This window comes from Paramisgurnus dabryanus, chromosome 18 (genome assembly GCF_030506205.2).
Source record: "Paramisgurnus dabryanus chromosome 18, PD_genome_1.1, whole genome shotgun sequence".
In the NCBI taxonomy this organism is placed as follows: Eukaryota; Metazoa; Chordata; class Actinopteri; order Cypriniformes; family Cobitidae; genus Paramisgurnus; species Paramisgurnus dabryanus.
This window is the reverse complement of record NC_133354.1, coordinates 3,709,750-3,721,989: the sequence shown is the minus strand read 5'-3', so window position 1 is coordinate 3,721,989 and position 12,240 is coordinate 3,709,750. Positions and strand designations below refer to the sequence as shown.

The 12,240-nt window shown below is 40.1% G+C and overlaps 1 protein-coding gene across 3 annotated transcripts in view; it reads left to right on the top strand.

Annotated features, from left to right (window-relative positions):
- Positions 1–12,240, top strand: part of shroom3 (shroom family member 3) — a 59,490-nt gene that overhangs the window by 34,609 nt on the left and 12,641 nt on the right. For 2 of the 3 annotated variants that reach the window (XM_065243837.2, XM_065243839.2), the window contains 2 exons: positions 2,494–2,592; positions 11,120–11,254. In XM_065243837.2, coding sequence (XP_065099909.1) covers positions 2,494–2,592; positions 11,120–11,254 — 234 coding nt within the window. Of the gene's footprint in view, positions 1–2,493; positions 2,593–6,521; positions 6,857–11,119; positions 11,255–12,240 lie in introns of those variants that run through there. The other variant, XM_065243838.2, reaches the window with a different exon arrangement.

Sequence of the window (12,240 nt, the reverse complement as noted above, 5' to 3'; positions counted from 1 at the left end):
GATCAAATTACCTTTTGCGCTGCCAATGCAATGCTCTACCACTGAGCTATACAGGAGCAATTTAACACAATTGCTGGGTTTGTCATTTTTTTCACCCAACACTGGGTTGAAAATAAGCAGCCTGATCCTATGAGAATTCGTACGCATTTTATGAGTTTGCTAATTTGCATGAATTTGTACGTAGTGAACCTTACAAAAACTACTATTCTAATGAAAAAAATAACGAAACCCCACCTGTGGCAGCTGGTGACTTCTTTTTCAAGGGCACACGATCTGAAGCTCATCAAAACATGTATTTCTCCCGTCATGTGTGTGGCTAGTCATGTCAAAATATGTGTTTGGCACGTCATGTGAACCTATGTGCATCACGCGTCATGTCAAAATATGTGTCTGCGGCAGATGCTTCGAATGGGTTTATGATAAAAGTTTAGTGTTAAGTGAGTTTCTTGTGAGTATTTTGTGAACGTGAGTGTCTCTTATCATTAATCGTTTTGACGCATGTGCAGCAGGCACGTATTTTGACATGATGAGCCATACGCATGACACTCCGAACACATATTTTGAATTCTTGCCTCACAGAAGTGAAGTTACCGGCCGCCACTGAACCCCACCCCTTACCCCAACATCACGGGGTAAGAGCAAAGCATACAAAAATTATATGGTTGTACGAATGAATACGAATTAGCCAGCTCATAAAATATGCCATGATGAGATAGCGTTGAAATACCCCGGAAGTTTAAGTGTAGTGATCCTTAGCAAACAAGTCTATGATGTCAATTCAGTATTCTAGCAGTACCTTAGCTCTGGGGTGGGTGTGTGGGGTAAGAAGGGTAGTTACAGGAAGTTTCATGGCGGGTCCCGTTCTATGGTGACCACCAAGGTACTCCAGGGGGCAGGCATGTTAGGAATGCTGGGGGGCATCTGAGCACAAGAACTTAGACACACACATATATACTGTTGGGTAAAAATGTGTTGATCCGAGAGATTCCCTGCTTTAATAAACCCTCAAAGGCCACTTGAAGTGATGGATAATGAATCCAGATTGACTGCAGCTGAGCCTTAAAGCACAACTGATCACAACATTGCAGACCGATCACACCCTTCTAAAGAAAGAGTGATAAATAAACACTGATTTAAAAGAAAAGAGGAAGAATCTAACAAAACAATAGTGTCTGGTTATGCTCAAGTAGAAGTTTATTTTGGGTATTTGTGAAATGCCTTTGTGTGCATTGTTGTTTATTAGCTGCACTTTAAACCTTTAATAAAACCTTTGAAAAAGTTGTAGTGACATTTTCTAACAATAGAAATGCTGTGTCAACATTACACACACATCTCCTTGTTATCCGCACGCTGCTGTTTCTTTGCCCCAGTGGACAGATGAAGCATTTTACTCTGACGTTAGCTTTAGGAAAAAAGAAGAAAAAAAAATGTTTCAAACCCAGGAACATGCATACTGATAAAAATGTGTACCTTGTAATGCAAGTTACTTTGGATAAAAGCATCTGCCAAATGCAAAAATGTAAATGTAAAACCCAAATTGGTCTCTTTGCAAACCAATTCAAATATGTGTTCAAATAAAAGTGTCAAATATGGCCACTGTGACATGTGAATGAGTCCGGTTAAACCTAACCATGCATACAACACGCTCATGTGAATGAAAAATAGGAGAAAAATAGAAAAAGACAGATCCCGTCTTTTAGGCTGGCCACACTCGTAAGGATTTTTCCTATCTTTTTTCAATGCGTGCACTTTTAATCTTTGTACAGCGCCTCGTGAATGTGTTAGCATACGCCATTCATTCCTATGGCTTCAAACAGGGATGAATTTAGAAGCCACCAAGCACTTCCACGTTTTCCCTATTTAAAGACTGTTACATGAGTAGTTACACAAGTAAGATCCTAAGGAATTAATGGGGCTAAGCTAAATGCTAACACATTCAAGAAGAGTTGTACAAAGAATAAAAGTGCACGCATTGAAAAAAGATAGGTATGTATTAATTCATCGAATTCATCACAGAGTAAAATATTGAAAAATTGTGTTACTATGTTACGTTACGTTGCACTACGTTATGTTGCGCTGTGCTGCGCTACACTACACTACGTTATGTTGCGCTACACTATGTTAATGCTACACTATGTTAATGCTACACTTCGTATGTTACACTACACTGCATTACGCTACACTATGTTACGTTGCGCTACACTATGTTACGTTACGTTGCGCTACACTATGTTACGTTACGTTGTGCTACACTATGTTACGTTACCGACACTACGTTACATTACGTTGCGCTACACTACGTTACGTTGTGCTACACTACGTTAGTGCTACACTACGTTCGTTACGCTACACTGTTACGCTAAACTACGTTATGCTACACTATGTACGTTACGCTACACTATGTTACGCTATGTTACACAACACTATGTTATGTTACACTGTGTTGTGTATTTAAACAAATGTATTTAAACTTTTCTGTGTTTTTGTGTATAGGGAATGTTGTCCAGGTCCTTGCTGTCCTGACTCACGTCCTCTAAGTCCTCCCAGAGACAACAGATGCACTGGAGGAGTTAAACTACGCATTAAAAACAGGTGTGTTTGTCTGTGCGTGAAGAATTCGACTTGTGTTTTCTTTGTCTCTTTGCGTCTGTATACGTAGGGTAATCCTTTCAAGCTATTTCTCAGGAAACAGAATCTTAATTTATTGTTGTGTTCTATGGGAAACAGGCAATAAACTTGTCCCTTATATGAAGAGGATGTGCTAAAGTGGATGTGGGTTCACAAAAATCCTCAAGTTTTGGGTTGCTTACATTGTTTTAAAACTTTCAGCAGATGAATCTTGTGCAAGTCACACGTCCTAAAATGACCTTTATTCCTTTACTCTCTCTCTCTTTCTCTCCTACTGTGTGTAAATAAAGCAGTAGAACTGTACTGAGACTGTAAACAGAGACGAGGTTTTTCTTGATCTCTCTTCCACCCGTATAAGGTTAAAATGGAAAGGTCACATGCCGTTGAGGAGCACTGATTTGGACTTGATGGAATGCTAAAACCTTTAAAGAATGTTTGTGCAGTTGGACTTGACTTTAAAGGTGCATTGTGTAACTTTTAGAAAGATCTTTTGACAGAAATGCAATATTATATACATAACTATATTATCAGTGGTGTATAAAGACCTTTAAAAAATTACTGTATTGTTTTTATTACTTTAGAATGAGCCGTTTTTATCTACATCAGGGATGGGCAACTTCGGTCCTGGAAGGCCGGTGTCCTGCAGAGTTTAGCTCCAACTTGACTCAGCACACCTGCCTAAAAGTTTCCATTATGCCTAGTAAGACCTTAATTGGCTGCTTCAGGTGTGTTTAATTATGGTTGGAGCTAAACTCTGCAAGACACCCGCCTTCCAGGACCGAAGTTGCCCATCCCTGATCTACATACACCGTGGGTCCCCTTACATGGAAGTCCCATTTTGCGCTGCCATTTTTCTACAGTGGCCCTTAACGGACAAACTGCTCTACAGAACGCGTTTTGTCTCTACGTGGTCTCGGAAGATGACATGTTTGTCCTGTGGCTGTGTGAGCTGTGGACTGACCCATTGGTTGCAATTCACAGTCTGATTGCTAGATGCCACTAAAAATCTACACAGTGGATCTTTAAGTAATCAGACGTTTGATTAAACGGACCAATACGAATTACAAAAAAATACAAGGAAGGAGAGACCTATCCAAAAATATGATATAGACTTGATGGGGGTTGCCTTTGTACTTAGCCAACCACTAGATTTTAAGAACGGGACAACAACTTGTTAAATTATCAACCACATAGCAAACACTGGTAAAGACAAAGAATGCTCAGATTTTCATCATAAAGTATAAAAACTTAGTTTTTATAATAAAAAATGACTGAATATGCAGTCATGTACATTTTATTAATGTTAGCATTGTTCCGACAGATGGCGCGCTGATCTAAATCACAGCAGAAATACATACAGACAGTGTGCATCATATCAACTGCGCCGTTATATAAACACAGATACTAAATGCGATGAAAGATGTGTCCATGTTTACTTCCCTATCTGAATCCCCTGAGATAAGCATTTTGTGAAAATTTGCTGAAGTTTATATTTTCAGTCCACTCACATCTGAAGTCAAAGGGAGACTACCAAACAGCGTTTCCCCGCCCTTGACGGACACTAGCGGAAGGGGGGCGCCTTTTGTAGGGGTGTTTCAAAAGAACACCTGAGACCCCACACAAAGGGCCTTTACTGTACAAAAGTACATACAATGTTACTTCAAGAAAGTGATTACATTTGTGATAGTGTAATCTTGAGTTCTCGCGATGCATTTTTTAACTTAAAGTTCAAATGGATTAGCAATTTACACACAAAATTAGCATCTATATAGAGATAAACCCCAGACATTAGTTTATCATAATCCATTTGGGTTGGGTCCACCCACCCCACCCTACCAAACAATTAAAAGCAGTATGTTTGTGTGTATTTACATACATGCATGTGTTATCGTGTGCATGCCTTTAGGTATGCATGGAATGATTACAGGAAGTGATCTTGTTGGGACAAAGATTGAAATTTGACTGTGTGCAAATACTCACATCCCTCAGAATCGAAAAGACCTCTTAGTATTTCTTTTTTATCCCTTCCTCCTCCTATCTCTCTCTTCCCCATTATTCAGTAATAAGTCCTTAGCTTGATGTTAATAATGTCTAGTTCACTTGCAGTTCATCCCTCATTGCTGTTTTCTCCACATTCCTAAGTTGTGAACATTCCAAAGTTATTAGCACACGTAGAGATAGGATTTCCAATAATCCCACAGTGACACACATTAATAACATTCCTGTTCTCTCCTAGATACATTCAGTCCAAAACATGTCAGTTTAAAGAACTCTACCTTGCTTCAGTTCTCATTACAGTTATGGGAACTTCTGTTGGGTTATAGGAGATGGAAAGTCAGATAATATGTATGAACGCCCAAAATGTCCCCTACATTTTATGATCTATAATGGTGGATGGGAGAAGTAGGAATGACCAATGACGGCCACTAACCGGAAGTCATTCATTTCCTGTGGAGAGTCAGTATGAGATTGTGATCGTCTGCAAATGCAAAATTTTCGGATTCGATATGAGTTTTTGATGCATTAAACATTTTTCACTTGGCCGACTGGAACGCATGTGACCGGAAGTGATGTATTGTAGTGTATTCTTCCAATCAAAACACTATGTGCGAGGTGAAAGTTATCAGTAACACTTGGATCCATTAAAAAGATTGATTACTTGTATTTCATTCTTATATGTTATTATTTTTAATCTAATTTGAAAAATATGCTAGCCTCAGGAAAAAATGCTTTGGTAGATACAGGGCCTTAAAGCCAGTGACCTGTCGGTGACCAGATGGAGTGGCTTTTATATTTCTGCATGCAAAAATTATATACTTCCCATGACCTTAACTTAGCAAAAGTACTTAGCAAAAATATGCAAACTAGGATGCATCCTGTGCTATAAAAATAACCTCCCCCTACTTGTCTTAGTACTACTTCATCACTAAACTACATCTAACCCAACATCGCCTCTTTGTGATTGTTAGAATTCCAGACAGACAGTGTTTAACAACCTCCATCCTCTCAAACCATACAGACCCCCCTCCCAAGTATAATCCAATTCTCCAATTTCAGTTTCCTCTCAGATCAAACCGATTAGTTCAGATGACGAGCAGAGTTCCCAAGGATCAGATAAGGTTTCTGCAGTGAGACGCACCCTTTGCAGTCTGGCCCAGCGGAGGCGACGAAAAGGCGGTTTTGGGTAGTGTTTTTGTGGGTCAGACCCTTTGGATTCCCAGGGGTCAGGTTACCATGAGAGCGTGGCGAAAAGGGAATATCCTGGTGTCCTTTAGGATATGGGTGGAATGATTGGATGTGCACCACCATGTGATGTATTTGTGAAAGAAAACCTCCTTTGTTTTCTGATTCTTAATACTTGCACACAAGGGAAAACTGAGCAACATGTCACCACATTTCCCAAGTCCAGTGGCCTTTTTTCGCAGACAAGTGAGGACACCTGCCCTTATTACCCTCAGGCCCGGAGACGGCTGTCAGTGGCACATGAAAGCAACCCTGCGACACACCCTGAAGATGGAGCTCTGTGGCCCTGCTGCTCCCATAATGCCCTCTGGGCACGGATTGGGTTGTTGACTTGTCTGGGATCACGTGTTAAAAGGATAATCATGATGACGACAAGGGAGAAAAAGAAAGGATGAGAGGAAGATATACAGGGCAGTCTTTGTTCGGTGTTATAAACTCATGCTATCATGTGTTACATTTGCTTCCAGTTGTCTACGGGTAAATCACTCTAAATTAGGCATTGCATTAGATTACTTTACTTTTCATGAGACTTTTTCTCGTTGTTTGCATCGTGTCCTATTCTCCAGCTCTTTCTTTCCTCAAGCTTTTTTGTCTTCTGTCTTTCTCTCCCCTTCACTCCTCTCCTGACTTTGGCTATCTCCATTTTTGATGTTTGTTCTGAGTCCTGGGCTGGCGAGGCAGGATGTTTACTCTAGGCCTTATCGTCTCATTTTAATGACGTTTAATTGCGTATTTTAACAATCTCTGCGTCGCTGAGCTGTACCCCGTCAACCCTGCCTGCCACCTCCCATTTTACTCTCAGTTTATCGGGAGACGGTTGAGACGCCATGGAGCTGCTCGGGGCCTTTTACCGCAAAAAGTTGAGGAAGAAGCAGAAATCAAATCTTGGACGATCAGATGGAGCACTGTGCAAGACACCGTCTCAGACCAGCGTCAACGGTCTGGCCACTGGACTTATCTCAAAAGTGCTGAGGCTTACTACCAGGTAACAGTTGTAGGGTGCTCAGTAAGACTGGGAAGCAATGTGTTGGGGGGGGGGGGTGTATATAGTGTTACAATTTGTAGTCGATGGCATTCTGAGGACTTACTGAAGTAGGCATAGTAGCTGAAGAGTTTGGCTACCTGAAAGACAATATGTTCAAGCCCCCCCAAGGTGTATAACTGGATAATTTAGGACTTGGTGCGCTACATCCTTGCATGGCCGTGAATGGACTTTCTGATTCTAATTTCTGAAATGTAACCATATTGTAATTTAGTGTTTCCTACCAATGCAAGGAACCCCAATCTGTGATTAATGGATATAGCAACTATTCCAGAAATGCTGCCGTAATCCTCCCTTAATGAAATGCCTTCATAAATTGTTAAAGATCCGTGTTACTGTTTACTTTCTTAGATGGTCCAAAGTAGGGATGCACCGAATCCAGGATTCGGATTCGGCCGAATACTGGGCTTTTTGACGGGGTTCGGATTCGGCCGAATCCTAGATTTTTTATCCACCGAACCGAACCCTAGGCTTGCGCTACGCTGGTCGACGTAACGCGGCCGTTGATTACACACATCGGGTGCTGACGTGGAGATGAGCTTTTTCTTTCGGTGAGCCTTAGGGGCTGGACACACCAAAACTTTTAAACACAGCTGAAAACGCCTTGAGGACGCCAAATTCCAGCTGTTTTTCAGCCGAGCGCTTGGTAGCTGTGATGCTTCAGCTGTGAGCCGGTTGGTTGCTGTGGTAATCTCCCGCCCCTACTCCACTGTAATTGGACGGCCGTGTGAAACCTGACATTGACGAGCGGAGCTTCTCACTCAAAGTTAAATATAGTTTTCAGCGCGGAGCTGCTTGCTTCAGCAAAAAGGAGCGTGTCGCTACGCATCACTTTCATTATAAATAAAATGAAAAATACACTGCTGTGGACGTTGTTTACTTCATTAATGTGTTTTACTGTGTTAATGGAATAAGGATGCGAGTAGGATTCGGTTTCGGATTCGGCCGAATCTTAAACGGTGGATTCCGGATTCGGCCGAACCTAAAAAATCTGGATTCGGTGCATCCCTAGTCCAAAGCATTTCTGTTGTCTGCATGGTGCACAAATACTTTGGTGTGGTAATCGTTTTCAGATTACAGACACCTGTCACTAGGGATGTTTACATACAACCAAATAATCTGTTTGTAATCATATTGATGGCTGAATCGGATTGAAAAGCCTTCATGTAAACACCTTAATCAATACAATCAATCGGATGCAAATTTCGATCGTATTGAAAGGGGTGGTGTACTCCAATCTGTGATCCGATCACCAGGAGAAAAGGACGCATGTATACGCGTTAATCATAGTATTTTCTCAATTGCATGCAAAAATACCTTGTGCGCATGCGCAGAAGAAGTGTGCTTAAGTTTACGTCTTATATTTACCTTTTATTTACATATCACATGATTCTCGTTTGGCATGGCAATGGCAACACGCATTATTAAGGTAATTGGGTCACATGCTGTACATTCTGCAGTCTTCATGTCTTTTATAACATAACATAAAGCAATAAAATTGCATCATACCTTTTGATAAGCGTGTTTTCTTTCTGAAATAAGAACAACTTTCTCCAACTCAGATAAAGCGTAAGCTCGACAAGAGATTATGTGCACTGCGTAGCCAAATACTCTGCTTTATGATGGGGTTCAGATTTGGGCTGCTGTTTCCGCAAGTTGATTTTTTCTCCAGGATAAAAATCGAAGGATTTGGGCTCTGAATATTCATTGGGATGCTTTTGGGCTAGTTTTGAATGCCATTGGGCTGGTTTTAATATGCAAATCTGGCAACCCTTGCTGTGTGCTTGTGCAGACGTTTGGTTCGGATTATATAGAATGTACATGTTCACGAACATCTTAATCAGATTGAAATGTTAAGTGTTCACGTAAACCCTGTTGTTGTAACCTGCATTCGGAATAAATTCAGTTGGATTGACAAAATTTTTTACTTGTAAACAATCTGAATAGTTTAGAAGAATTACAGCTATTCAGTTCTCCTAATTTACTTGAAGCTGACTGCAAAATACTTTGCTAATCTTTTTATTGTGGGAGTCATCATGACAGATCTTGTCCAACTTTCCCCTGGTGATAAGGTACGACGTGTAGGCTGTGTAAAACAAAAAGAGAGTTGCTACCATAAAAACATTTCTTGAAAGCCAGATGTGTTTGAATACAATGTCTAATCTGTCTTCACAGAGCAGGGTTAAAGTTCAGTGGAGTGGGTTGCAGGAAACAAAAGGCAATCCACTGACCTGAAAAATGGGATCGGTCTAAATCTTCTAGGTGCGGCTTTTTAGAATGCATTACAGTTCCCCAAACACAGATTTACTAAAATGTGCTATCTCCTTGGTGATATCTTATTCTCAAAATGACTAAAAAAGTCTCAACTATTATCCATGACCATTTGTGATAACTTGTCTAACAAAATCTTTTCCCACTGTTGGCTTGCTTTATAATCACATGTAGGCTATGCTGACATTTAGTCAGAAATTTAAGGGGTCCAAAAAAATTAAGGGGTCCAAGTTCAGTTAAGAAGCCTAGAATGCCACAGTTCTTGTAGAACACAAAAAAGAGCTGTGTTCTGGATTTGCCCAGTCAGCTAAGAGAACACAGAGTCTAATACGTCTTTAGACTCTTACTGGCATTGTCTTACTGGGTGCTGATCTCACATCACACACAATGAACACCACGGGTCACCACAAACTGAGTACAAACTGACATCATGTGCAGGATTTCGCACGTCTGTAGCAGCAGTAGGCGCAGACAGTCTGCTGATCTTTTTTTGCATTCATTATTCCAAAAAAATTCTTTCTAGACAACGGTGGCTTTCTTAGAACCTTATATTTACCTTTTATACTTTATTCTCTCTTTAACCATTCTCAGACCAAATGGATAGAGAGGGGGAGAAGGGGCCCCCAGTACATGTATAAAAAATTATATTTATTATAATTTATAACACATACTTTGTTATGAGGGTTATGTTACAAAGATATTTATACAAATATTTATTTGCCATACTACGTAACAGTTTAATTTGGAAAATTATGATTTTAATTTTAGGTTTTAATTTTATTATTAGCTTACTGATGCTATAAAAAATTGCATTCAAAAAATTTTTGGAGAATCTCCTGTAATACCACCACGGATACCCAAGGGTCTCTGGACCCCCTTGTTGACCCATGCTCTGGAATAAATGTTTTAAAATGCATTTATTTTGGAGACCAAACACATATCTAAACAAAATCTGTAACATGATCAGTGTTTGCTGGTGTGTACACAATGAGAATCTGGTTTTAAAGGGGCACTCCATTATTTTTGAAAATAGGCTCATTTTCCAGTTCCCCTAGAGTTAAACATTTGATTTTTACAGTTTTGGAATCCATTCAGCTGATCTCCAAGTCTGGCGCTTCCACTTTTAGCATAGCTTAGCATAATCCATTGAATATGATAAGACCATTAGCATCGCGGCTTAAAAAATAACCAAAGAGTTTCGATATTTTCCCTTTTTTTTTTAACTTGACTCTTTTGTAGTTACATTGTGTACTAAGAACGATGGAAAATTAAAAGTTGTGATTTTCTAGGCAGATATGGCTAGGGCTATATTCTCATTTTGGTGTAATAATCAAGGACTTTGCTGCCGTAACATGGCTGCAGGAGGTGCAATGATATTATGTAGTGCCAGAAAATAGTCCCCATGGTAACTTTCAATAGCAGGGACTATTTTCGGGCAGTGCGTAATATCATTGCGCCTCATGCAGCCATGTTCCGGCAGCAAAGTCCTTTATACATGTATATGTATCCAGTGATATGCCCAAGAGTATATTTTTTATATGAAAGTATTGAAAACTGTTCATAAAAGTAGGGTGAAGATGAAAGTCCATAGTACTGTTGTAACTGAAAGTTGATTTGGAATATATAAAACTACATTCGTCGTTCATAGTATGCAGGCCTTCGCATTTATTTCAAAACCTGATGTAGTCCTCAAGTAAGAAAAGTTTGCCCACCCCTGGTACAAACTCTTTAAAGGGCATTTTAAATCCATTATTCTATCTGACCTTGAGTATCGATTAAGCTTCAAATTGCAGTGCAAAATACAGGGTAGATTGTTAAACCAAATTTTGAAAAATAAAATGTGATTTATGTTATTGTATCATATGTATCCATGTCTTGCTACCTGTGTGGATTTCTGCATGTTCTCAACTGCCTCTCTCTTTCGCTCTCTCTCAGACGGGGTGAGCCTGGTTCTCGACCTCATTCCTGGCATTCAACAAAGCTTGGTGACGGCCCTCAGGACTCTGACAGCATGATGCAAGTCACCCAGGGTGGTGTGGGAGCTGCCTGGCACCAGAACTACCACTCAAGGTCAGTAGTTTACTAGTTATCTGTTCTATTTAGGAGAAAATTACTAACCTGAACCTTTAACAATCAAATTAAATCTGCATTGTGCAATGGACACAATTTATTTAGCTGCCACTTTACCTCAAACATTCACAAACCTTTTTTATTTTTGGCTGTAATGTGATGAATGTTGTGTGCGCCTTATCTCAGTCATTATCACGGTATTTAGACCAGAACATTCAAGGGCCATCAGTGATGACACTGAGAGAAAAACATTTAGAGATCCAGGGAGCAAGGCATTTGGCACAGAGTATAATGAATAAACATTCTTTGGGATGACACTCCCTTCACAACCTTCCAAAAGTTCCCATGGCGATGATCACTGTGGGCTACGCCAATAGCGTGCCACATTCTGAGACCTGGTTGTCATTGTTTAGTGGACTGATCTCTGATTGGTTGAGTTCAGTTTTTAAGGAGGGGTGACTGCAAGGCTGTTGACAATGGGTCGTTGACATCATTTTAATTGTGCCAGCAGAAATACCAGTCTGATGCCAGCTAACCCAGTCCAACTTCGGCAACCACATAGCCATAAAAGGGCAGCTGCCTAAGCAGACTTAAGGCATCACCGTTACACACAACACACTTATCAAACTTTATGGTTACAGATTTAAGAAGGCAAAGGTTAACCGATATAACATGTTATCATTATGCCAGAAAAGGCATACTGTAGCAAGAAGGGAAAAAATCCAATGCGGTATTCACAAGACCCCTGTGGAGCTCTCTGTTGTGTAATCAACACCAGACATATCTGATCTCAAATCTTTCTAATGAATAGTTTAGACAGGTACAGACAACAAAGAATGGCAAAGGGCACATGGCCTATTTCCCAAGAAGCAGTAACTGATGTTTATGGAGCCAATCAAAGTCTACAATAGTATCTAATTTTTCAAGATAATTCTTTATCTCAGTAATAACATTAGCTCTGTGGTCCATTTACACCTTTAGCTTAT